The following is a 26,879-nucleotide window of genomic DNA, read 5'->3' on the forward strand; positions in this document are numbered from 1 at the left end:
TTTTTGAATGAATGCATTATGAACTTTTTATAGATTTATTTGTATAAAATGTTTACAAAATGTTCACTTAATTCATTGCATAATACAAAGAGGTGTGCAGTTGTCTTACGGTACACAGAATAAGTTGAAGTAATCATTTTTGTAGCCGTTACACTGAAGATGTTTTCTTTGTGAGACTAAAAGCCGAGGGAACATACCATTGCAGGAGCCGTTAATAAATGACCGTTTATGCTTGGCGTCAGTAGTAAAACAATACTTGAAAATAATAATAAACTGGATTATAAAAATGAAAAGCTATGGTACAATTAAATCCTTCTCAAAATACTCCAACACTAACAGTAGAATTGGCTCACACTGGATCCTTCAGGAACACAGTGGTATTGTCTTGCAGACAGTATTAGTCTTGGTTCAGCATCATGGCAGCCGTCATCTCCAAAACATAGAGACTGTGCACTTTTACAGTTAGAGCCTACATCTCTGGGAAAAAAAAAAAAAAAATGATCCCAGTGTGGCATTGAAAATGTCTCCTCAAAGAATGTGGGATTTACATATTTTGTAACTACTTTTTGTCCTCTACCAGATACCTCCATATGGAAGATGTAATTTCTTTCAGGGAACATACTGCGTTTCCTTAAGGTTTGAGTGTGTTTAAAACGGCGCAGTGTCAACTTCCTTAGCCAAAGATGTAGGCTACACAGTGCAACAAGCAGTAGAAGCTGTATGACCCTCTTTCTGAACTACCGATTTCCACCATATTTGGAGGTCCAGTCCACCCTGCCGTGGACAGGCTGCACGGGCGGAGCTCTGCTCAGGAGACTCCCAGAGGTTTTCCCCAGGGCTGAGTAGCTGCTCCCCTTCATCTGAGTCCTGTCTGCCCTCCTCTTCCAGCCCTCGTAATCTGGAGGAACATGCCAGTCAGTCAGTTTGTCTCATCACCAATATATACAGTAGCTATATAGCCAGGTATCTTTTTATATGTAAGGCAAGATACATTTACATCAGCTAAAAGTAAAAAGGATTTCACAACTATGGTAAGCAAAATCAAACTATACAGGAATGTTTGTTCTCTAAAAAATATCAACACAAGGACTCAAGCAAAACCCTACTAGCAACTATTAGAAAATGGTAATACCTTCATTACTCTCACTCAAAGATGAGTTGGATGTGGGTTTGGGCTTCACAGATTTCAATTTGTCTATTTTATTATCAGGAGAAGAAGAAAGATTGACTGAAAGAGTGAAAAAAGGGGAGAAACAGTCCCAGTGAGTGAGAGTTTGGATGGAAACATTGCAAGTAAGAAACTGTAGAGAGAGAATAGAGAAAAGGAGTAAAGGACTAGGAATAGTTCAGCATGGCCACAAGAAAGCAGTTATTATTACAGAAAACGGAAACAGTATTTACTTAAAGACTTGATGGGGAGTGCAACCTTTGGAGCCAGATAAGCGTGGACTTGGGGAGGGAGGTTATCTGATTTAAAAGAATTATTTTGTTAGACTTGGATAGATGGAACAAAATCTTACTTGTGTGCTGGCCAGCCAAAGGGGCAAGCTGGATTCTCTGTCCAACTGAGCCCACCTCTTTCTTTTGGAATGATGGGATATAACCGCCAGAGAGGTTGTATTTGGTGCTTACAAAGTTCCCTAAAAGAGGAGAAAGCCAGAAAATGGGTCTTTATTTTTTCATGTGTTACACCCTCTAGGTACCCAGCAACCATTAGCTTCTAGTCAGCATCATATAAGCTGAAATAACGTGCACCATTTAAAACACAAAAACATACAAATGAAGAACCTTCAGTAACACACACCTAATAGATGTTCTCACACATGGTCTTACTGATACAAATGATTAGTGTGAAGTAGCTGCTGCATATGCAACAGCTACTGAGGACCCAAACAAATAAGGCGGCTGAGTGATTGAAGTCATTCAGCTTTTTCCAGCGACTCCATCGATCTGCTTCACCAGCAGCCACAGATGCTTATCAGTGTCATTAGTGAAAAAGCCTCATTGTTCCCTTATGAAGATGTTGTAGTGCCATTTAACATCTATTTAGCAACTGGAGTTCCTAAGTTCTCTGGCTAAACTGTGTATTTGTACCCTTGTGTCCTGCAGAGCCTTTGGCAGCTGGCTTCTTTCACATGTTAATAAGTCGCTGGCTGAATACCTGAAGCTTGTTGCATCAGCCAACACACTAACTACAGCTACAATGTTTGTATAAGAAATAGCTTTAGCATAGTCAATTATAAGTAAATGTACACCATTGCTGCAAACTGTCAAATACAACAAAACAGTTCACGTGAAGTCATCTCAATGCAATACCTTTGGAGAGATCAATTTTCTCCAGTATTCTCTCTTTAACAACCGTTTTCTCTGAAGGGCTATCCTCAGATTTAGAAGCATTCTCTTCTAGTCCCACACCAAAAAGTAGAGTCGGAGGAGATATGCGTGGAATCAGAGAGAAAAAGAAGAAAAATAGAAATGGATGAGACAACTGAGAGAAAACTAAACATGTACTTGTTAGCGCTGATGCAGTTGCATCTAAGCTAAAGGTAGCAGAAAGAGACACACAAAAAAGAAAAGTGCTTGTTCTTAGTTTGAATGAAAAATGACACTTATGAGTAATAGTTGTACCAAAACAAACAGTGTGTGTGTGTGTGTGTGTGTGTGTGTGTGTGTGTGTGTGTGTGTGTGTGTGTGTGTGTGTGTGTGTGTGTGTGTGTGTTTTTGTGTGTGTGTGTGTGTGTGTGTGTGTGTGTGTCTGTGTGTGTGTGTCTGTGTGTGTGTGTGTGTGTGTGTGTGTGTGTGTGTGTGTGTGTGTGTGTGTGTGTGTGTGTGTGTGTGTGTGCGCTGCCTGGAACAAATGAGCAGGGGGTGCAGTTGAAGGCCATTTAAGATACACTTGATCTTACACTGACGGTCTTAATCTCATGAATAAGCAACAGAGAGGGAGAGACGAGGTGAAAGAAAGAGAGAGAAGAAGAGACCACAGCAGGGACCCATATTGTGTGTCTGGCTACATGACAAATGATTTATAGAGGTCTCCCTTCTCGAAAGTCACAGACACTTAGGCTCAATCCTAACACTGCTTTGTCAATGGCTCCATAACTACTGATCAGGAGACATTAGCTTCGTCATTAGCATGTAGTGCCTTCATGGCACAAAGAGGATAGTGTCATATTATGTAACAGTAGGTGACACTGACAGTCGCCAGGTTTCCACTGCATTTCGAAATGCAAAAGAAGTAGGGTTACTGTCTAATTTTGTTGCCAGACATCGTGTGTTAGCTCAGTTATAGATTCTCAAAAAGATTGTAATTTTTGCTGGAAGAGTTACAATGTTTTTGTTATTGTTGTTGTTGTTGGACATTGCAAGTCTGTATATGTTCTGTATGGTTACACATTGTACATCCACATTAGGTCCAATGTGTTATTTAAGTTAAGTTTGTTAAGATGAGGGTGTGAAATAAACATAGAAAAAGAGTGAAATATTCACTGAAAAATCTGAAAAACTGGCAAATGCAACAGGATATTTGGGTTGAAAGGGCCTTATTTGCTCTGACAAACTGTTTTCTGATGCTACTTGAATTTCTCCATTGTTCAGAAGGGGAAAAAAATCATAAATATTCTGGACACTCAAGTCCTTCAATTCCTTTCTACATTACAGGAGCTCTACAAGCTGTTGACAGTTTGTTTTGTCAGATATGATTTCTTCAACATGTTAGTGGAATCTGGAAACCTGAGCCCCGCTCCCCGCTCCCTGCACACTAAATCAAACCTCTTCCCACCTCGACATTAGACATCAGTCCTCACCTGCGTTGGCTCTGGTGACAGATAATCCTCCTCCAATAGGAGCAAGCGGTTTATTTACAGTGTTTGAGGAGTTCTCCCACAGGTCCCGCAGCGTCATACCACTCAGCTCCTTCTCTCCAGGAGTCTGATTCTTGCCGATCAACCCTTAAAGCGACAGAAATTATGTGATAATGTTGTATTTTTGTGAAACTGGCTGCTCAGGTGGCTCCAGTGGAATGCAATGATGCCTGATTGTTTTTACTTGATATTAGGACAATGCTTGTTTTAATGACCATAATTTATTGTCATTTCGCGTTACTGAAATCAATGATTTGAGTTTTGAGTTCATTCAGGGCACAACATTAGTTACAGAGGCTATTTTTAAAAAATGAACTAGATCTACCAGCAGTCATGCTAGACAATAAATCTGACCTGACACAGATAAAACCAAGCATATAAATACATTCCTATGGGAGGTGATGCAAAACCATAAAGAGAATGGAAAGATTGCTTGAATAACACTATGTTTTGGTGACCTCTTTCCAATCATTAAGATGACCTGATTGGCTGTTAGTCGTGCAGTCTTACCTGGCAAGTATCGTGACTGGCTCAGATAGTGCTGTCGCGCAGCAGATCCTGGGAGATTGGAGTCCATTTGACCAATCTTAACATTGTTGGGTAGCTTAGTGACTGTGCTGAAGGAATACAGATGTTTCTGCTCCTTGGGCCTGAAAACAGAAACCAGTCACTTACAGTAAAGGTCTGTGCCCAAAACATCTTGAGTCCTGCTACACCTATAGGTTGCTGTATTCACACATTTATGTAATCATTTAGACAGATTGGGCAGAAAATATTGCATATATACAGTAGGTGTCATTTTATTAACTATATGACAATGATAAAATGCTTCACATCTATGTTAACCTACTACCATCTTAAATAATGCAAAATGCATGAGAGAGCTACATTTAACACACATTTTTAGTATTCTGCAATGCACTGCTCCATTGTCAAAGCTTACATTTTTGTCAAATTGCCAATCCAGTAGGCCATCACAGCACTTACTGTGGGCGGTGCTCCTTAGGGCTCCTCTGCTCCTCTGCGTTCCCCAGGCTGGGTTTCTTGGAGTTGGAGGCGGCGGTTTCCGAGGGGTCGGATTCCTCCCAGCTGTCCGAGGTCTTGGCCACCGTCTGGCCCCAGCGACGACGGCCACTCTTCAGTACCCCCATCCCGACACCACCACCATTGCTGTTCTCGCTGCCCAGCGATGCTGTTTTCTGCAGAAGCAGACAATACAACAGGCGTCCACGCAACTGGTCACATTTAAATTGGTCAAATCTGCCGAACTAACTTAGCTCCAGCTCGGAGCTGCTTTAATTGTGCTACACGTCTTACTCCTTGGAAGAGGCATCTAACATGTAAAGTCAGGGGCCAGAAGTTCCCCTTCATGTTTTAGTATTGCGACAAATCCTGACTAAGATAGTCTCTGCATCTGCATAATCTTAGGTGCTTTCATTCTTTCATTCTATTTAGCATGAAGTAGAATAAAGGTTATGATTTGACACTCACTGCCTGGCAGAGGCCGGCTGGTTTACTCTCAGTTTGGGGAAGGGGAATCTGCTGAAGAGGCTGATGATGTTGCTGCTGTTGGTTCCTGGAGGAGGATGTGGAGGCTTTGGACTCAGAGGAAGACTGCTGGGGATCAGCGTTGGACTCCGAGACCTGGTTCTGGGCCAGCGGCCTGGCCTGGACCTTCTTGACCTCCTGGCTCTGAGGACGAGGCCCTAAGATCTGGCCTACCTGGAAGTACGGGTAACGCAGGGCCTAGACAGGGAGATCTTTGTTATTCTGCAAGCATTGTTTTCTAGCACAATCAGAACATAGTGTAACTTCCCATGAACTTAGAATAAACCAAATAAGTATAATCATTTGACACAGAATCATGTTGGAATGATGGACATGCAGTGTAGACTATATCCCATTCAGATTTTTTATTATTTTTATTATTTTTTAAATGTAATTACATTTTTTAAATGATTTTTTAAATGTAATTAAATTAATTTAAAATGAACTTGAATTGTTTCCTTAGAATAGGCTAAAACTAGATGTGCCTCCTACACCTGGGAGCTTTGTAAGCACAGAATAGTGAAAAAAACTTTTTTGCACACCTCTTTTGTCGGGCAGGTGCGTAGGATATGATCAAAGGCAACAGATCAAAAATAGTAGAGAGAAAATCCCGCACACTGACCATTACGCAAGCAATAGTTTATTAGAAAAATACAACGTTTCGGTCTCAGACCTTCATCAGTAAGCACAGAATAGAAAAGCACCGTCACTCCCTCTGAAAAGGTGTTTCCTCTTTGAGGCCCACAGAGCAATCCAACTGTCTTAGTGGACTGGGAATTATGTCTGACTATGTAATGACCATGTGATGTACATGATATGTATATGTGACGCAGGGCACACCGGCAAAGGTGGAGGAAATGAATAGTGGCTTAAGCACTACTTAAAATGACTGGGATTAGGATGCTAATGCAATCTCAGTATTGGGACAACAGATAATCTGCATGCAGTGATGAGTGTTGCACTGTAATGGAAATTGCTTCTCTGAGGACAGGTATGTTTTTTAGGTTTAATATGAAATTATGTCCCAAAAGGTCCTTGGAGTCCAGATTATACTTTTATATATATAAATATATATATTCTTTTTTTGGGCATTTGGCATTTACATTGAACAGATGCGGAAAATAAAGCCTTGACTTCTGACTGTACATCCAGACCTTTAGACTCAACCTTAAGGCTCGGGTTTGCCTACCTGCACAGCAGTGGGTCTTTTTTTGGGGTCCCACTGCAGCATGTCCCTCATCAGAGCGATAGCCTCATTGCTGGCATTAGGGATGAGGGTCTTCAGGTGGGTCGGCACACATTGGGGGAAGCGAAAGTTCATAGCAGAAGCCAGTTGGTAGCCCTCTGACCAATCCGTCTACGAAGAGAAACAATCATATGGTTATTAATTATTATATTTATTAATCAAGTGTTTACAGATTGAGTTGTGAGACTGTCTTTTGCTAATGTTTATATTTAAAATATCTCACCACTGGAAATGTTCTTTTTTACAATCCACGCCACTTTGCTAAAGTTGATTTTAAACGTCAAATGTATCATTTGCATGTCTATACAAACATATAGAAACTTCAATTTATGATCTCAGTGTGGATAAATCATTTATTTTACACTGTCTATTGCTACCTAAGTAGAGCATGGTAATCATGTGAGAAAAATGATGGGTGATGTGAGAGAAGGCAAACAGGTTTTATGGCAATTTAAGTACATTATTGTAGATTTGGATTGGACATCTTTGTGTCATTTGGCCTTGGTACATGACATGGTGTATGCCCCCTCGGTGTAGATTATGTATTACGATGCAGAAGAGATCCAACACCACCTGAACACATCTGGTAAACACAATCTACTGCTTTGATGGAAGAGTTTCCGATGCAATTATACAATATATCATAAAATATATATTAATTAAAAATATGACTTGTAAGCTTTTATAAGCAAAACATCCATGAACAATGTAACATATACATCATTGGCACTGAATGGCAGCCCTTGTGGTTGAGGTAACAGACTAAGTTCCTGGCCAGGTCATACCAAAAATGGGCTCAAACATTGCTTAGCAATCATAGGGAATAGTAATGGATTTGGAGAAAGCCTTTGCAATGAAGTGTTCAGCATGGAGCACACTTAAGCTGCTTTGAACCAAAGAGGGATGAACACTTTGCCCCTGGCCTACTTAAGTACTATTTATTTTTAAATGGTAAACATGTTTGATCTAAAAATGCATAGTCATATGCACAGTTAAAACCCTGAATAAAGGTCAATCATTTCCACCTCTCAGCATTCAGTTTCTTCTCACCTTTTTGACGGTGCCTAGGACTTGGCAGATCTTAAAGATCTCATCCACTTCACTGTTCCCAGGGAAAAGAGGTCTGAGAGTATAGAGTTCAGCCATGATGCAGCCCACAGCCCACAGGTCGATAGGAGAGCTGTAAGTAGACGACCTGAGCAGGACCTCGGGTGCGCGGTACCTGGACAGAGAGCATACTCAAATAAACTAACATAAAAACAGAGCATGATGCTCACAACGTGAATTTTACAGGGCTAAACTCAGAAGCGGTCTAGCACACTGTAATTGATGCATAGGCTTTCCTCTGTGTTTTAGATGGCTATTGATGTCTAGACAGTACTCTCACCATCTGGTTGATACATAGTCTGTGTAGGGAGGTTTGGAGCGGATCTCTCTGGCCAGTCCAAAATCTGCTATTTTGACCAGTTCTGGACCCATGCACAGCAGATTCTCTGGCTTCATGTCTCGATGAAAGAAACCTGTAGAGAGGTTAATGTCAAGCTGAGCCACTGTGTATAGAGTAAAGTCTAAATGGCCAAAGGACATTATTACAATCATATGCAACTATTTTATATTAGTATTTTACATTCACTGCAGAATTCAGATAGCACAAGAAAGGGAAAACTGAGGAGCCTAGGAATAGGTGTATATTTGTCTTCGACAGCGGTGGCCTATGTTTGAAGGACTGTTTTCAAGGCCTGAGTATTTGACATTGAAATTTTTATTATTTAACCACGGCCACACGGTTTCTCTAACCGTAACCAAGCTGTTTTAATGACCTAATCTTGCTTGGACAGTACTTTAGTTGCCACATGAAAGACAATTACAGTATTAACATTCTTTGTTATATTTTGGAGAGAAAAAAGTACTCCAGTTGGCATTATTTTTCCTTTAAAAATGTATTCTACTAATAAAAAGTATTTGCATATGAAGGCAATTTGTAGATACAGATGTAACGTTACATGATCCAAATTCTATAAGCATGAAGAGACAGGGGCAAAACCATAGACGGTGACTTTGTGAAATGAAAGTGATGCTGATGAAACAGGTATACCCAATGGAGCTGAAATGTTTGATGCTATTATAAAATATATCATGGCCAAGGTCTCTTAAATGGATCTAAGCATAAACACTAGTAGGCATACAGAATGAAACAAGTATATCACATGCACTTTACATACACTGTCCACACTTTGTGGTGTTCTATCTGAGGGTCGCACTAAAATGCAAAACATTGCACAATATACACCCAAACCAACTACTGAAACGTCATGCTACTTTTGAACAGGTACAGGATGATAGAGTAAAGCCTCTTACCATGCTTATGTACAAAAGCCAACCCAGATATCACTTGAAACAAGATGTTCCTAATTTCATTCTCTGAGAACATCTTGTTCTCTCTAACAGCAGACCAAAGAGATAGAACAGGAAGGGAAAAAAAAGGGGTAAAAGAGAAATGAAAGAAAAGCAGTTAAAAGAGAAATCCTGAAAAGCACATGCGTTCTGGATGTGTGGAAGCATTTCCTGTAAGGCGAATACAGGCTGGCTGTGAATGTTTTGTATGAATGAGTCTCTGTAAGATTTGTAAAACTTGCACACATCCATTAATTAAAGAAATGCAGACCTAATGAGACTAAAGACAAAGTTAGATGAGGCAGTTATGAAGGGTTCACAAACTACAAGATTCTGATCAATTAATCAAATTCAGGACTTGTGACATTTTCCATATTTCATAGCTTTATAGTTTTCTCATTATTTTGACGCCGTGTAGCTGTTCAATGAATCTTGCAGTATGCAACCACTCTCATGCACTTGCAAGGCATGAAGTGAACACAGTACACCTACCATGTTTGTGAATAAATGACAGGCCTTGTAAAATCTGAAAGCTTATGTTTCTTATCACTGATTCAGGGAACAATTTGTTTCTGTAAACATAAAATTGATAGAATGAGCCTGCTGATGTAAGCATAAAACAACATTCTATAAAATGTGTCTTTGTATACACACACACACACACACACACTAACTGGTCAAATATGCTGAAACACAAAGCACACATGGAAATATGCATTTAACCTCTAAAAACATCAGGCGCTTCCTTGACTTCCTTGTCTGCTTTTTGCCTTTCACAGGTGACAAACCCCTTATATACTGTCTATTGACAAACCCAGGCGTGTGTACGTCCAGTGTACACCTGGGGTTTCCAAACTAGCAAAAGCATCAGTGCTTTCCATAGAGAAGGTGTTTGTCTGGTGACAGCTTTTACAGAGCCCTAATGCACGACTAAGTGCGAACCTTTGAGTTGTATTGACAGAAATATAAAATGTTCCACTGGAAACCACTGGATCCCATGAGATACTTTAACTCGCATCACATTGGCAAATTGGCCCTGTTAGGCTTGTGATGCAGAGGGGGAGCTCCTGACCAGATGCTGACATTTGGCAAACTCTGTGTTAGGACAATGATGTCAAACTAGACCACTGTGTTATACACCTCGTACATACATTTGCATTGTAAGGTGTGTTTTTTCTCATCTTACCTGTCCTTCATAAGCTGGTAAAGGTTCTCCTTCATATACTCAAAGACAAAGTAGAGGTGGTCGTTCTCTCTGATTACCTCCTTCAGTTTCACCACATTCGCATGGTTGAGCTTCTTTAGTGACTGGTGTGTGACAAATCATGGAAAAAGGCACTTATTTAATCACAGATTTGTTCTACAAAGACATTACATGTTTGTGATTGTGAATCAGAGAATGCCAGAGAGAAGGAATACTGTCAGGTAAGGTAGCTACTGGAAGTTGAACCTTCAGTCGGTAAAATGCACATTGTAAGGTGCACAATAAAGAGACTGCAGAATGTTCCAGTGTGTGACATTTTAAAGCATGAGTTACATAGTTGATTTGCATTGTTCTAGATGCAAAGATACACAAAGAAAGCTTTTCAGGCAACTGGAACTGGCAACAGCATTCAAGGAGTGCTGTGCATTATTGTTAAAATCACTCAGCATTATCTTCCCATGAAAGAATTAAATATATTTCCATCTCTGGAAGTACTGATGGCTCATAACCTGCCCAAAGTATCACCATCCTTACCTTCACCTCTCTTAGGTTCATACATTCTTCCCAAGAATAAAACTTCCTCTTCATCCTGGGAAAGAAAGGCAAAACCTACAGATCAGATCAGATATACATTGACTAAAGAAGGCCATACAAATTACGCCCAACATACAGTAGAGTCACTACCTTTACAAATTCCCTTTGTTTGTCTCAATCAATAATTCAGCGTTTTGACGGTGTCTCTAATTACAGCTCATTTCATTTCAAGAACAAAACCAGCAAAAGCCATAAACTGTAAAGTAAATTGATATTCTAACCTGTATCGGCTTTACCAGTGTGTTATTTTCTCCACTTGAATGAATGTATTTATTAATGTAATAAGTTGTCGGTTTTATCGCAGTACGTGTTGCTACATACATTAAAACCACACAGCAGCTGGTATATGGGACACCTTTACGTTAGCTTATCTTCTCTGATCAACGTTACGAATTATGTACGTATCTTCTTATCCTCTTTGGGCACCTGCCAGTTTTCGGTCGTCGCTTCCACAATATCAGCAACCTGACACACTCCCTCTACTTTCACTCCCTTTCACCGTCACCACATGTATTGTCTTGCATGGTAACCAAATGATCAAACAGTGGACGCATCTCCGCGGTTTCTCATCTATTATTGATCCCTGCTGCCATGCTGCTGAAACAAAGGCATGTCAGCTAGTTTGTTTGGCCTGGTGATAGCAGGAAACCAGTAGTCCTAAACTTGACTTAGAATTTCTTTTGATATGATGTTCACTGAATTGTAACTTCACTATTGTGTAAAGAAGCCTTTAAAACTAAAGCGGGGATGGTAGTAGCTCAGTCCGTGGGGAGTTGGGTTGGGAACCGGAGGGTCGCCGGTTTAAGTCCCCATACGGACCAAAATATGGAGTGTGGATTGTGGCTGCAGAGGTGCCCGGGCACTACCAAGGTGCCCTTGAGCAAGGCACTGAACCCCCAACTGCTCGTGACGCTCCTCAACGGAGCAGCCCCCTCACTCTGACATCTCTCCATTACTGTGTATAGCATGTATAGGTCCTGAGCATGTGTGCAATTCAGGTCTGTGTTTAATGTGTGTGCAACTAACAGAGTAAAAATTGTGAATTTCCCCTCGTGGGATAAATAAAGAATTAGAAGACATTTAAACTATATCACAGTATCAAAATAACCAACCAAACTCTCTCATAATATTCATGTTATATTGATATATAGTTATGCTCTAAGAGAGACAATATTTCAATTTCATAAATGCTCAACATCCTGACCTCTTGATAGCCACCAGTTCTCCTGATTCGTTGCTTCTCCCCATCAGCACGCTGCCGTAGGTGCCATCACCCAGCTGCCTCAGGGTGGTGTAGCGATTCATCATCTCTCAAGACGGTTTCATCAGCTTGTTAACTTTCCTGCTGCGTAAAACAAGTTGAGGAAACAGTGCAGACGCATTGATCAAATGTCTCTTCTCCAGAAGTGTTCAATTGTTCCTTTACCAGGAGGAAGGAGTTTCACTTGGCCAGTATGTCACAATGCTCACCGATTCTTGAAGTTCCAAACTCATCTTGCAGTAACTGATCCGTTGTTAGAAAGGTTGGGTCCCAGGGATATACAGTAGATCAGCCAAAAGTCCACACCGTGCCTTTGCGATCCTTCAGTGACAGTAAAGACATACAAATCAGCTGCAGCAGATACACACCAGTCAACTACAAATTCATAAAAATCGCAGGTAGAAGCTTTACCCGCTCCTGGAAATATTTTATGAGATCTGAGGACAAAGAAAAGCGAGGACCACTTCTTGTTTTTCCTTCAGTGAGGAGGATTAGGTGTGTGTCTCACTAGTAGGAGGCTCCAACATGGCCACCCAGGGGAGATGACAAAGCCAGCCCTAGGCAGATTAGGCCAACAGGGATGTAAATAGGACATTACATCACCATCATGCTTACCGGCATCAACTACCTTTCCCAAGCACCCTGCCTGGCAAGAGGATTGGATTGACGCCACAGGCCTCAGTGATCACACTGTTATGTTGGATATTCATCCTTTGAAAAAGAATAACAGAACCGAAAAACAGACTTGGTTGTTGTTGACACTAATATACTTTATTTATCTAGAAAATGCATAGCTGTCCACTTTTTTGTTTTAGGTTGCACCATGATTCCATTAACATGTCCCTTATTTCAATGCAATTGTATCATAAGCCCATACTGTGTATTCTCACATTGGCCTACTGTCTAATACCTAAGAGACAATAAGGTAAATTGAGTAGCCTCCCCTGAAGCCTTTTAAGCTGTGTTCATCATTGAGCATTGAGGATCCATGCTGGGTTGTCTGGTAGGTGTTTAGTTTCTCAAATAGAAGACCCATGTATGTATTCCTGAACATCCTGCACTAATCCATAGAGACTCTTTTTTCTTTCTTTATTAATGTTATATAGTTAGGTGGATTGTAAGTCGTGCGGTATCAAAGAACCTTTTCTGATAGTGAGAGGTCACAAAAGTGGAGTTTTGACCAAAAAGCTGCAAGAAAACGGTTCCTTTCTTTATCAACTCACATAACTTTTCTCTGGAACAACAAGGCAATCACGACAGGTGGTGCTGGTTAAACAGCAGTCAACCTGTGTGTGTAACTGTAAGACTGGACTGAAAAACAACATGCATACCCTGACATAATTCGGGTAATGAAATGTAAAGGAGACCCCGGTATTTTTTAGCTAAACAAAGGTTAAAGGATATATTGGTTGCAGACCAATGCATACACACAAGGATTTTCATTCCATTTGTCAGCTATTTGCATGAAACTTAAGTAAAGTGTGTTAGAACCTGTCTCCTCACTGACCTGCTGTATTTAGGTTAAAGGAAATACAGTTGCAGATAAGCCAAGGCCAGCTAAACAAAATAAGATTAGTGTTTATTTCATTGAATGGGGCCGGGAACTCCCATCCAAAGAGAATGTCCTAATTGGATTTATTACTATGACTCCTGGTAATCGTTAAACGAATAAATCCTCGGTGCAATTAACATGTAAATGTTTAAAGATTTGTCATCATTTTTGCATGCTGTATATTGACTTCTCCATTTGTCCCTTTTCCCACTGCAAAGTAGAAAGGATTCCTCTAAACAAAACCCTGCTTGATGTCCCACTCAACCTGACACGATAAGCACTAGGACGAGTCAAGTCGAGGACTGCTGGCCTGCATTCAGCTCTCACATATGGCACATATGTTGTGGAGGGAATTAAAGGGAATTAGGATGTAGCCTATCCAGGCCACGTGACGTTAGGGAAGCTATTCAAGGTCAATTATATTGTGGACACCAACCTGACCAGTAGAAAAAGAAACAGAGTAACCTATGTTACATCATAACCTCTAAATGTAATTACTGGGTAAAATAAATGTATAACGCTTAGTGAATTGCTTTTCATAACTGTTAACGTTAACTACATTCAACGTAACACGCAGCAGCTATAGACGTTAACGTATTAACCTTAACCTAACTCTAAGAAATAACAGTTTGGATGAACTAACGTTATCTAAACCTCTGTCAAATATACAGTGTAGCTTTTCAGAAACAAGACCAAAACTAGAGAAACATTTGTTGATGTCAGAATGCCAGTTCAGCTCTTCAAACATCTTTGTTCAGACCTATTGCTCTGTTTAGCCCTTCTTTTTATTCGTTCTCTTAAAGTTTTAAACTCACCATTTAGGGGGCGTAGCTCCTTTCCTTGGCCGTTGTCTGGGCCTGCTGATAGCACGACGTTTCTTTAGATAAAATCCACGGAGTAGCCTAGACCATGGCCCATACCCTGCTCCGATAGGGTGTGTGTGTGTGTGTGTGTGTGTGTGTGTGTGTGTGTGTGTGTGTGTGTGTGTGTGTGTGTGTGTGTGTGTGTGTGTGTGTGTGTGTATGCGCGCGCGCGCGTGACTGCTCCCCATGGAAACGTATACACAAACGCAAAGCTTGTTGCCCGTTGCCAGGTGACGAGCTGGTGACGAGTGGGGCGTGCGGGCGCATTGATTTGTGGGACTGCGGAAATGTAACAACAATGACAACATATCAACCCGTATCAACCCTCGTAATGCATCCATGATATCAACATGCCTTCACGCTTCTTTTAATAGGCTACACCCATGCTTCAACAGTTGAAAATGTCAGTATTCCATGTAGTATTTTTACGCAGTCCCTAAATTATTTAAAAAAAACATCTTCCAATCCCTAACAGAGTTGCATTTGAACTACTCAAAGCGAAAACCATGCTACAGGTGAGACTTTTTTTATTTTTTATAAACCCATATATTTAAGCTTCATACCCCCAAATGACAAAGATTATACATTTGTTCCAAAACCATAGCTGCTTAAACTGAGACATGTCCGTGTCCCTAGTTTTCCAGTGCATTCGCAACCCAAATGTTTGAGTGTGAGCTATTTACTACCCAATTAGTGTTTACACCTCTCTGGCTCTGCATATAGTGGCAATGCAAGTGTTGCACCAATAGATGGAGCTGTCGGGCTGTTTATTTTCTTCATATCGGCCCATATAGAATTGTGAAGACACAACTTCAAAAATGTCAATTGACTATTTAAATTGGCCTATGCTTTTTATTTAGATCAGTAGCCTAATAATTAGACCAAGTCTATAGGCCTATACCATTTCCAACAGGCCTATTAAAAGTAGCCTAATAAACCCATGAATAGAATAAAATATCTATAGACTATACAAAGCATCAACACCTGAACACACACACACACACACGTTTTGATGTCAGCCCTGTTGTAGAAGAAACAAAGTTAGATGTCATGCCCATCACCTCGGCGGTCAGAGATCATTTGCTTCACCTGCATTCATCCCTGCAGCCTGCGCGTCATAGGTTGCTGACTATAAACCACTTAAGCCTACAATAAGATACCTTTCTCATCTGTGGCTTGTAGGCTACGTTAGTGTGTTTGCGTGTGTCCGGGGTCTTTACACACACATGAAGCAGGTAAAGCCAATAAGCAGGGAGGAGAAGAGGGGATAGCAAGTGGAAGTGCTCACTAAGAGGATTACCACTGTCGTTAGTCACCCGTTGGGTCTTGTCAACGGATGCCCGGTTCGCCGGTTGGAAAACAACGCACCGGGACGCCATGCCATACTCGACCTGGTGCGAGTCGGAGGGCGTTTTGAACCTGTGGTGTATATGTAGATTAACTGTGGCATTGCAAGATGGTCCATGGTAGTTTTTACCTGTTGGCAGCACACAGGAATCCGTCACCGGGATTGCATCTGCAACGAAGAGCGGTTTCCTGAATGAGGGGGTTGGTTGACAGGCTGTTTCTGACATGAAGACCCGGCCTGCAGGGATCGGCAATGTCAATGCCGACTGGATGGGTTCGCTCCCCTCCAAGCTCAGCGCCATGCCCCTCAAACACCTCGCCGTGCCAGGTGGGCCTGTCGTGCGTAAATATGTTTGGTTTCTCCTCTGCGTCTACTCATCTGTCCATCACACCTGGATTTATACCACTGTACACTTTGCAAAGATAACAACAAAGCTACAAGTCTGAGAGGAATGTAATTTGTTCATTTTTGCTTTTCGATTTCCATTTCTCATCATCATCATCTTCTCCTTCTCTCTTCCAGGGTCTCATGATTCTTTTACCTTCTGGGTGGATGTGCATGCTCCTGTTGGACCCGACCAGAAGGCATATGTGAAGTACCTCGCCACCATGTTCAGCGTCTTAGCCAAGAAAGTCATGGTGAAGTGGTCCATGACCCAGGTACTGAGTTCAGCCCACAAACCTAACCATCTGTGCTTGCCGATAACATGAAATGATCTATCTTTGGCAGATTTTGAAAGCCTGGGCATTTTACAGCGTAACATATGTTTTGTGTAATATAATCTCTGTATTCCTAGAATCTGACATTTAAAGAGCAGCTGGATGCAGGAATACGCTACTTTGATCTCCGGGTCTCCTCCAAACCAGGCGAGTCTGGAAATGAGATTTACTTTATCCATGGCCTGTTTGGCCACAAGGTGAGCAGTGGAGTACATATTTAGTGACTTATTTAAATGCTTCATCATAGGGCTACTGTGCCTACCTCCCTGTTTCTTCGTATTGTGATTAAATATGTTTTAAGTAATCTGTCACAGTCCAGTATTATCCGTCAATGTTTTCTTTCTAGATCAGATGTCTCCAATCCTGGAATGATCAATGATTTGTCCTTTATTTTGTCTCCTATAACAGCATGGATAGTGAATGTTTTCTGCTAGTGTTGTGTTCTAGTTTCCAGCTCATGTTGTTAGTAGTGGGATGGCGATGGCCTTGAACAGGCATTAAAGGTTAGAGGCAAATTACCTCCAACCTTTCACTCTGTTCTCCCCCTCAGGTGAGCGATGGCTTGTTAGAAATCAACTCCTTCTTAAGCAGACACAGGAAAGAGGTGAGCAGCACTTTTAATAGTTTGCACAGATACATACGCATGACCAAAGACCAGTGACGGACTAGGATCAAAAAACGGCCCTGGCATTTGCAACACAACGGCACTATTGTTGTCAATAACCTAGCTTGAAAATTAGTAACTCTGCCTTCCGATTGAATCTTTCCCCACACCTGGCCGCTGTACAATCTTGAATATTTGTGGCTGCATGCATAAAATAACTTATCAGAATAACCAAAAACAAATTATCAGTAGTGGCATTTGCCCAAATTCCAGACAGCCAGTCCGTCACTGCCAAAGACAGATAGAGTTTGCCTACTAACTGATTGATTTTTATGTTTGTTTGATGTAGATAGTGTTTCTAGACTTTAACCACTACTATGCAATGGATCTAGAGCATCATGTGTACCTCATCAGCATGCTCCAGGAAGTGTTTGGCAGCAAGCTTTGCAACAACTGTGCAGTGGAGGGCATCACTCTGGACTACCTCTGGCAGAAGAAATACCAGGTGAGATCAGAATGCATCAATGAAAGGGATCTCGGATCATTTAAAGCTCGTGTACATTAACAAGTCAAAGCGGCATGGGTGTGTTGTTTTTGGATGTGTGTGTTTATTGGACTTAACCCCTGTGGTCAGGTAATCCCTGCCGCCTATGGCTCCCCTTGACAGGAATTAGTGGTGAGCGTCATGCCATTAACACTTGTTTCATCCAACCCGCCCTCCTTCTTTCATTGTATTTAGCTTGTATCCTTTCTTCACACTCTCTTTTCATTTCTCTTTGTCTTTTTTGGGCTTTCCTTTATTATATTAATTTAATTTCCTTGTCTCACACTGTCTTGATTTTCCTCTTTCTCTATCCCGTTTCTTTTTTTTTTTAAGTATCTACACATACCTACCTGTGGAAATGAAATGGTTTAATGTGCATGTCTCATTCAGATATACTATCAGTTTAACTCCTGCTCATATGACCCTAATCTGTGACTGGCTTAGTTGGCAAAGGAGAGAGAGAGAGAGAGAGAGAGAGAGAGAGAGAGAGAGAGAGAGAGAGAGAGAGAGAGAGAGAGAGAGAGAGAGAGAGAGAGAGAGAGAGAGAGAGAGAAGCAGAGATTTGCACAATTACCTATCTTGTTATAAGTGTCTTTGGAAAAGTCCAAGACGCATCGATGTATTGACTATATGCTAACCTCTGGACTCAGAGTGACTCATGCATGACGCTGAATATGTGTAACGTACAAAGCATCCCTGTTCTCTGTACTATTTAGAACATGGACAACGTGTATCTGTGATATGATAATGCATGACCCTGAAGCTGGATAAATAACTATCCTCACTCATTCGAGCATGCGTGCACTTGATGAACATGTGTTGCTGGGAGTCCATCTGCAGATGATTGAATTAACCTACCGAAAGACAAGGGTTGCCTAAATGTGTTTATTTAAACAAGGATTGCTATCACAACACCCGACCAGTTCTGTCATTATCCATCCATCCATCCATCCATCCGTCTTCGTCCGCTTATCCGGGGTTGGGGCGCGGGGGCAGCAGCTCCAGCAGGGGACACCAAACTTCCCTTTCCCGAGCCACATTAACCAGCTGTCATTATTTCACTGTTAAATCCCTTTGGTAAAGAGTGGAGTCATGTGTGTTTTTATGATTTTAAACACAATTGTCACACCTACGTTAATGGGATATTGTTGTAAATTATGTGTAGATGCAAGAAAGTTAAAATAAATTCTTGGTGCCTGGGTGGCTCACCTGGTAGAGCATGCGCCCATATACAGAGGCTCAGTCCTCGAGGCTGCGGTCGCAGGTTTGGTTCTGACCTGCGGCCCTTTGCTGCATGTCATTCCCCTTCTCTCTCTGTAGAGAGAGTCGTGGTTTTCATTACTTTGGGTAAAATTGTCTCTAGCAATCTAAAACACTATTCAATTGAATTCATAAGTTAATATTTTCTTTGGTATTTTTGTCATATACAGATATGCAATGATGATTGCTGGGTAATGTGTATGTTGATGTTGTCTAATGTCAAGTCCTTTTTTGATCATGTAACAAGACGATATATGGTAGCTAGTTTAGGCGCAAAATCGGTCAAGACTGCCAAGCTGAGCACATCTGCAAGCCAAGCTGAGCAGTCATGCTTTTCAAACATAAAAGCGGCAGTAACTAGCGTGCACTGAGGCCCGTCATAACTACCTCTCGCCACAGAACATGAGACTATCTGAGTGTTTCCGTTGCACCCCGTCTGTGCAGTGTTTTAAACGTATCTACTCAATGTCTTTCATTTGCTTTTCTCCTCAGGTGATTGTGTTCTACCATCATCCATCAGCTCAGGACATCCCTGCCATGTGGCCTGGCAACAAGATCCCTGCTCCCTGGGCGAACACCACCGAACCCAAAAAGCTCACACAGGTCAGAAAACAGCATTGGCTGCGATAAGTACTCACCAGCATGCAGGCCCCATTAATACATTTTTCATTTTATTAAGTGGAAAAGCCGTACAGATTACAGAATTTTCTAAAGAAATCCATAGTTTAGACATCAATTACACTGGCTATGTCCCCAAATCTCTCACATCAAGGTAATTTAGATTAGATTTGTTTTAATGTTTGACATTCTCCTGTCTAGTTCCTGGAAACTACACTGAGGGAAAGAGCCAAGGAGGGCTCCTTCCACGTGTCTCAGGCCATCCTCACACCCAGGGTTAACACCGTGGCCAAGGGCCTGGTCTGGGGGCTGCGCAACTACCTGGTGGAGAGGTCAGTGACTAAGTTCGGGTGTTTTTAGGACGTTGTGACCGAGGGAGGTGTGGTGGAGTATTGTGGATGTGTGGATATGCATTATGCAAACCTGACTGGTGGATTCAGTACATCCATTTGTACATGTAACTTGCTTTCAAACACGTGTCTAAGAGTTAGGTGTCCAGCCCAAGTGTTTGAGCGTGTATGTGCTCATGCATCTTTGAACCTTGTCCCCTTCTCTTATGCTCAACTCCATTTTAGTTCTTAAGTCTGTGGCCACTAGAGGGCAGTACAGCAAACGCTACAAACGCCTACAACAAAGAGGATTGTCATCTTTGTACATACTGTATCAACCAGAGCAAACTAAATACTAAATGCATAGTAACAACAGAATGATGCTTAACCCTCCTGTTGTCCTCGGGTCAAATTTGACCCATTTTCAAAGTTTTTTATATCAGACATTTGGGTTTCTTTCAACCTAATTTCCCAAAAATGACAAGGATGGAGCCATACAACGCTCTTCGCAGGTAAAATAAATGATCAGTTCACTTCTTTCATAGAATGTTGAGTATTTTATTCGATTTTATAGCATTTGAAAAAAATAATTGAAATGGTTTTAAAACAGTTTGTCAGTCAAAATGATTCATAATTTCAGCTCTTTAACTCAAAAGTTAGATATAATTTCATATAAATAAAAATGTATTGGCCATTATTTCCACAAAAAGAAGAGTTTAAAAACTAGTGGTAATAACTTGGTCTTAGTGGTGAAAAAAAGCCACAAAAACATTTTTTTTTTTTTAGCGCCAAAGAAAGTGTTAATTTTTGACCCGGGAGGATAACAAGTTGCATGGTTGACAGGAGACAACACAAGGGGCAGTATGTAAATAGATACAGATGACTGTATGTCATTTCTTCCTTTGCTACTTTTTTACCTCCACTTTTACTTTTACACAGCTCAAACACTGTTGTGTCACATTTAACAATTTGATGTTAACCTATTTATGAGGTGAGATACAGTAGAATTAAGACCAACATAGATGCGGTCATATAAAAAACAGCTTCATCAACATTTGTTATTATTTATTTTTTATAATCATTGGACAAATGAATTAAATAAAAAACTACAGCATCTGCCTTTGGCTGCAGATTTGTGGTGCTGTGTGTTCACATTGTGCTGCGATGCACCATCCAGACAACAACATGATTTCCTGAAGAAGCATCTTTCCATTAGCTGAGCTATTTTTCTAATACTTGACTGTGATTGGCACCGATGTTTCGGAACTATGAGACCAGTGATGCGACTGGCTGAGAGTTTATTTATTACTCACCACACACTACAATGGAGGATGTAGTGTAGAAGCAAAACCAGAGTGGACGTTTCATCTACTTAAAACAAATTGACTACCTCTGTAAAAAGTCTGCATCTTTAAGTTTGGCTTCTCTGTTACAATATTCTGTCCCTTCACTGGTTTATTTCACTAAGGATAAGCTATAATCCTCTTTATCCATTTCCAAACTATAGGGGATCAAACACAAACACATGTCATCTCTCTGATAAGAGAGCTTATTTCCTAAGCAAGCACTAAATTATTTGCTCAAACTTTAGCAGTCATCCAGGTCGCTGAGCCTGAGCTTTAAGTGGAAATGACAGCGGAAATCCAGACTTAGAGAGTACGTACCCACCATAACCTTAAAAGTGAGAGAAACTCTGATCCTGGGGTATGAAACTCCTGAACGGACTCTCTGGCGAGACAGGAGGTGGCCTAATTTTGCACTTCCGAGGAAATGGGATTGTTTATCACCGCTAGATAAACATTTGGACTTCCTGGTTTTGTTCTGCTGGTGGCTCAAACACAGGGGAGAATTTCAGGGTGTTGGAAGTCATACAGCTACAGAGTCATGGCTGTGTGTGTGTGTGTGTGTGTGTGTGTGTGTGTGTGTGTGTGTGTGTGTGTGTGTGTGTGTGTGTGTGTGTGTGTGTGTGTGTGTGTGTGTGTGTGTGTGTGTGTGTGTGTGTGTGTGTGTGTGTGTGTGTGTGTGTGTGTGTGTGTGTGTGTGTGTGTGCGTTCGTGTGCGTTTGTGTGCGTGCATGTGTGCATGCGTGTGTGTGCCAAGAACCAAAACAGAAAGTGTTTGAATGCAGAGCTGGATGCAAGAGTCTGGGTCTGCCGAGTTTTCTTCCTAAAAGGGAGTTTTTCCTCGCCACTGTCGCAACAGCCACTGCTAATGCTTGTTCTTGAGGGAATTACTGTAATTGTTGGGGCTTTGGAAATTATAGAGTGTGGTCTTGACCTACTCTATCTGTAAAGTGTCTCGAGATAACTGTTGTTATGATTTTATACTATAAATAAATTGAATTGAATTGAATTGATTTTGACACAATAGTGGCATAGTATTTTCTTTTACTGGCAGACAGACACAAACATCACTCCCTTTGACTTCATTTCCATCAGGTTCATCTTTCTCCCTCGTCATGACACTGTATCCGAAAATCTTATCAACAGCGTTTCATGAAATTTGGTGGACAGACAGACATTCAGCCAAGGAACCACAGATTAGCGTTTGGCAAGGTTATAGCCATAACTACAAACCTAACAGAGACAGAAACTTGGCTTGTGTCAAGGAATCAATTTGAATTGAAATTCAAGTGACAGAAAAGGGGGTCAGTTGTTTGCCTTCTAATACAAACGTTCTTCTTTTGCGGCTCTAGAAACCTGCCGACCATCATGTCCTGGGTTGAGGCTCAGAGGCCGGGGAAGGACGGGGTCAACATCATCACCTCTGACTTTGTGGAGCTCACTGACTTTGCCAACATTGTCATCAAACTCAACAACCTGCTGTTGTCTGAACAGGACCGCAAACAAAGATGACACACGTTTGCACAACAGGCCAAATGTGTGCTGACCCGCGGTGTGGTGCAAGTCGGAGGGCAGATTCTTCCACCACTGTTAGATAATAGTTCTTACATAACGCCAGAGTCCCTATGAAGTTAGTTTTAATAATAATGTATTATATTGCGTTAGTGACTTCAACAAGGATGGTTTATCATTAGCAAGAAATTAGCTATTTCTTTAGCTGACAGTTTCATTGTCTTGCTGAAGGACTATTAAATCAGTAAAGTGATACTGTAAGAGCCCAATTAATGGCCCTTGAATAACATCAAATCTTTTGAACCATTTTGAAAGTCACAGTTTTTGTTGCAGCTGGCTCTCTCAGCCCCAATATAATGCACCAAATTCAAGTCCAAAAAAAGGGGAGGAAGCTGGAGTTTTACCACCATCAAAAGGTCGACCAAACCTGTCATACCACCGCTTTGGCTTCAGTTCTTGATTAAAATAGCTATATTCCCTTTTGGTGGAAAAACTGGAAATATACCACATTGTAGTGTCTAATGGCCATGCAGCACATGGTCACCATGCAGAAACAGACTCACAGCTACCTGTGACCTGGACAATGATTATATGAATGAAGGATTTCAACATGGTTTCAACATCTCAAATATTATGCTGTGTTCACACTAAATGCAAAGCGAATTTACGCCTTGCGTTACTGGCGCGAGTTTGACCATTGGATTATTTGTGTGTATTCCAATTATTCATGCAAAACGTGCCAAAGAGAAGGAAGAGCTCCATATAGAGATACCAACAATGTTGCTGTTCACCATTTCTTTCCGACATCAGCCATGGCCAAAATAACCACTATTGCTGCTTTGCAAGCCCACCTGTTGTTGAAGTCCCAGATACATCGGAAATCCAAACGCTGTCACTTCTTGGTTCATACCTTCTGAGCTGGGGTGCAAGGAGAGGGCATCAAAAATTCAAACGGTCACAAGCAACCGGTGAGGCACAGCGGATGCAAGTTTATACGATTTGGTCGCGTATAGTGGGCATGCACCGTAATTTATAGCGCAAATTTGCATTTAATCGCATCTTTGCATTCACTTTGTAGGCTATGTAATTCACTTTGTGTTTGGTGTGAACAGAATTACTATAGTTGTCCTTTTTTATTTTTATTTTTATTATGGTGAAAGCCAAGATCCTATATTGCATAATTTTTTTGCTTTTTGAAATACTGTATTTAGGTGTTTAAGGTATCGTCTGCATCAGAACATAAAGTATTGAATTGAAAAGCGATTGAGACAAATATTTAATGATACTTTTACTGTAATACATCCAGCATTATGTTAAATAATTGCCAACGAAAATGTTTGACATGATTGCAGTGGAATTTGTTGAGATGGCATTAATAATTCACTTGGCCAGTGATCTAAAGTTGGGTTTTTAACTATGCACTATGGAAAATACAGGCTGCATTTTAGTGACTATTTTGTTTGTATGTTAAAAACTGCCATGACACTTTGCTAACTCTGTCTCAGTACATATCGCTGGGCTGTAAAGTTTAGCACCTTTAGGGGGGAACTGCAGAGGGAAAGCCATATATGTGTGAAACGTGTGCCACAATGCTCATAAAATGCATCAACCAATGCATATACACAGCTATAAATGTTTATGATTATAGTATTTTTGCTCAGTATTTTTTTCACTTTTTTTTTTTCTTTTTTCACTAGGTAAATGCATAGAAGAGCTTTTACAGCATATGTTAGGTCTGCATCGGACTCCATAAAACTGACCTTGTATACTACATATGGAAATAGCAAGGGGGAAAAAATGGCTGGCCAACATATTGTAGGATGAAATTTTTCGTGTGTGCGTGTGTGCGTGCGTGTGTGTGTGCGCTTCGTGGGCCCAGTGATTACTATGCATGATATGGACAGTACTGCAGTGACAGTCATCCTGCATTCCTGTGGTTAGAGTAGGGAATGAGAGGAGGAGAGAGATACTGCAGAAGAAGACGCAACGTGATTTACAAAGCAGAGAAGAAAGTAAGAAAAAGTTCAGCTGGAATCATAGGAAAATGGAGAACGCAGAGAGAGGTATCTGAACCGCTTTTTTTTGTTTTTCCTTGAGCAGCAGCAGCAACATCTAACAGGAAAGTCAAATGTTTTCTTTTCATATCAACTCTCCCCTTCTTTTTTGTCACTCCCTGACTCTCTTGTGTGAAATTGTCTGTTCTGTCCAGGCCACATTGTTGACATGGTTGAGTGTGGTCAGCAAGCGCCGCAGGGCTCACACACACCAACACACACAGTCACATGCTGCAGGCACTTTAATTGTGGAGTAATTACACATACCACAGCAGGCAAGTGGGAGAGCGGAGAGCAGCAGCTCCAACTGATGGAGAGCATTCCTTTGTTGTTTGGATTGTTGGTCTTCTTTGGTCCCCCCCCCACCCCCTCCCTCCCTCTCTCTCTCTCTTTCTACTCTGTATCCCTGCTGGATTCCAAGGTTTCAAAGGAGTAGAGGACGACGACTCAAGATCATCCAGGTGTTAATAAAGTTCAAAGTGATACTGCATTTGTGCATTTGTGCTTTTGTGCTTTTGTGCGTGTGTTTGCCAACCAAGATTCTGTTATTCTGCAAACAGTCGTTTGGTGCAAACACTGACACACATCTTCCGAAAACTATTTTTGGTCCTGTTGGTCACCACAATCCTGTCATGTCATTTCTCTCTCCCTAAATTCAACACTTCAGTGCCCTCCAGATTAGGGGTGGGAATTACCAGCGGCCTCCCGATACGATATCATCACGATAATTAGGTCACAATACGATATTATTGCGATTTTAAACATTTTGTGATGTATAGTAAATTTATTAGCTTTTTTTCCAACTTCAAATTTTTCCCAGTTTCAAATTATGTCCCCAAAAGAAAACTTTGTCAACATCTAAAAAGATACATTTCTCTGTTTGTTCACCCCACTTTAATTGTATTGCTGCAAAATGGGATTGTCAAGCAGACAAACTGACCAACACGTATAATAATAGATCGATACTTGGCGTCTGTGTATCGATACAGTATTGCCATGGAAAATATCGCGATACTATGCTGTATCGATTTTTTCCCCCACCCCTAATCCAGATCCACACCACAAGTGAAAGCAAACAGTCTTAACTTGGGTTCATCACACCCAAATACATGGTCAGTCTCCAGTCTTTAAGAAGATTTCTGGGGGGCATTTCAGTGGCGGTAATATCGACACACTCATGCTTTGGTTGCATAGTGTGTCTGTGTTAAATAAAGATTTGTCACTATTTTTAAAATGCCAATTATGTCAGCCTAAAAACACTACTCTGCAAATACACTGGTGAGTAAACTGAGTTTAGCTCATTTAACCAATGCTATATGCCTGGTGTTAAGTGATGTCGGTGACCCGGGTCAGTAACATCCATTACACCCAGATTTGTAAGTGTTCTCTTTTAGACCATGATGACTACGGTATTGAAACAGCTGTAAAAACAGATGGCACTGTATCCTATGACTATCCTACCTCTGACAGACTGTAGGGTGATTTAAGAAAGAAAACGTGTAGAGGCGCAGCACCAGACCACCGCAAACAGATAGAAATGCACCTCTCTTACCCTTAAGCCACAAACGGTGTCAATGTCATCCAATTATCTGTTATTAAAGGCACAACAGTTTTACCCACACAAATCCTCAAAGCCCTACATCAATGATGGATTTACCTGAGATTGAATGAGCTGTCAGAGTGTTGGTTTTAAGTGGTTCACATACTGTTTCACAGGCTTGTTTTGTACTGTAGACTGGAAAAACAAGTTATGGCTGTTAAAAACTGTTAAAAAGTAAGATGCAGGATTTGTCCAAATGAAACTGTGCCTCTCGCTGAGGGTCTCCCTCTCCAAACAGCTCCAGAGCCCCTGCTCATCCTCCTGGGAACACATTGGAGTTGTGGAATTTTCTCGGGAATGCTGTCAAACGTTCGGCGGCGGCCCTCTCATACCCATGATGTCATTGGGAAAGCTTTGCAGCTCTCATGCCAGCAAATCAACCATGGAGGCATAATAGCTTTATAGCTTCTGGAAACACTTGAC

The 26,879-nt window shown here is 41.2% G+C and overlaps 2 protein-coding genes across 14 annotated transcripts; one reads left to right on the forward strand and one right to left on the reverse strand.

Moving 5' to 3' along the window:
- Window positions 1-21: 21 nt before the first annotated feature.
- On the reverse strand, window positions 22-14,626 carry mak (male germ cell-associated kinase). Of its 11 annotated transcripts, none has more exons than XM_039789998.1 (18): window positions 14,478-14,626; window positions 12,522-12,667; window positions 12,320-12,431; window positions 12,054-12,194; window positions 10,790-10,844; window positions 10,238-10,359; window positions 9,016-9,098; window positions 8,045-8,177; window positions 7,708-7,879; window positions 6,601-6,768; window positions 5,355-5,609; window positions 4,851-5,062; window positions 4,374-4,513; window positions 3,807-3,950; window positions 2,317-2,403; window positions 1,521-1,640; window positions 1,133-1,228; window positions 22-898 (listed from the first exon to the last, which is right to left on the reverse strand). In XM_039789998.1, the coding sequence occupies exons 4-18, from the start codon at window positions 12,155-12,157 to the stop codon at window positions 738-740; spliced, it is 2,052 nt and encodes a 683-aa protein (XP_039645932.1). In that variant the 5' UTR covers window positions 12,158-12,194; window positions 12,320-12,431; window positions 12,522-12,667; window positions 14,478-14,626; the 3' UTR covers window positions 22-737. The 11 variants fall into 11 exon arrangements, with proteins under 11 accessions (XP_039645932.1, XP_039645933.1, XP_039645930.1 ...); XM_039789999.1 differs by lacking the exon at window positions 12,522-12,667 and adding an exon at window positions 12,726-12,821; XM_039789996.1 differs by lacking the exon at window positions 12,522-12,667.
- A 211-nt stretch (window positions 14,627-14,837) lies between these two features.
- Window positions 14,838-25,346, forward strand: plcxd2 (phosphatidylinositol-specific phospholipase C, X domain containing 2). 3 transcript variants are annotated; one of them, XM_039790890.1, is made up of 9 exons: window positions 14,838-15,040; window positions 16,013-16,200; window positions 16,396-16,532; window positions 16,670-16,789; window positions 17,143-17,196; window positions 17,546-17,701; window positions 19,493-19,603; window positions 19,820-19,950; window positions 22,643-25,346. In XM_039790890.1, exons 2-9 carry the CDS (start codon window positions 16,098-16,100, stop codon window positions 22,800-22,802), a joined length of 972 nt encoding a protein of 323 aa, XP_039646824.1. In that variant the 5' UTR covers window positions 14,838-15,040; window positions 16,013-16,097; the 3' UTR covers window positions 22,803-25,346. The 3 variants fall into 3 exon arrangements, with proteins under 3 accessions (XP_039646824.1, XP_039646825.1, XP_039646823.1); XM_039790891.1 differs by lacking the exon at window positions 16,013-16,200 and having other exon boundaries at window positions 14,839-15,040; XM_039790889.1 differs by lacking the exon at window positions 14,838-15,040 and having other exon boundaries at window positions 15,671-16,200.
- Window positions 25,347-26,879: the final 1,533 nt, after the last annotated feature.

Source organism: Perca fluviatilis, chromosome 22 (assembly GCF_010015445.1).
Source record: "Perca fluviatilis chromosome 22, GENO_Pfluv_1.0, whole genome shotgun sequence".
Classification (NCBI taxonomy): Eukaryota; Metazoa; Chordata; class Actinopteri; order Perciformes; family Percidae; genus Perca; species Perca fluviatilis.

What these genes read in the sequence shown, in the direction of transcription:
- mak (XM_039789996.1), bottom strand. Translation starts at nt 12,157, where the DNA reads ATGATGAATCGCTACACCACCCTGAGGCAGCTGGGTGATGGCACCTAC. An exon ending in TCCTAGGCACCGTCAAAAAG is followed by an intron (nt 6,769 to 7,707) that starts GTGAGAAGAAAC and finishes TTCTCTTCGTAG; the next exon opens with ACGGATTGGTCAGAGGGCTA. An exon ending in TTTGGCTGGCCAGCACACAA is followed by an intron (nt 1,229 to 1,520) that starts GTAAGATTTTGT and finishes TCACTCTTTCAG; the next exon opens with TCAATCTTTCTTCTTCTCCT.
- plcxd2 (XM_039790890.1), top strand. Translation starts at nt 16,098, where the DNA reads ATGAAGACCCGGCCTGCAGGGATCGGCAATGTCAATGCCGACTGGATG. An exon ending in TGAAGTGGTCCATGACCCAG is followed by an intron (nt 16,533 to 16,669) that starts GTACTGAGTTCA and finishes CTGTATTCCTAG; the next exon opens with AATCTGACATTTAAAGAGCA. An exon ending in AACCCAAAAAGCTCACACAG is followed by an intron (nt 19,604 to 19,819) that starts GTCAGAAAACAG and finishes TCTCCTGTCTAG; the next exon opens with TTCCTGGAAACTACACTGAG.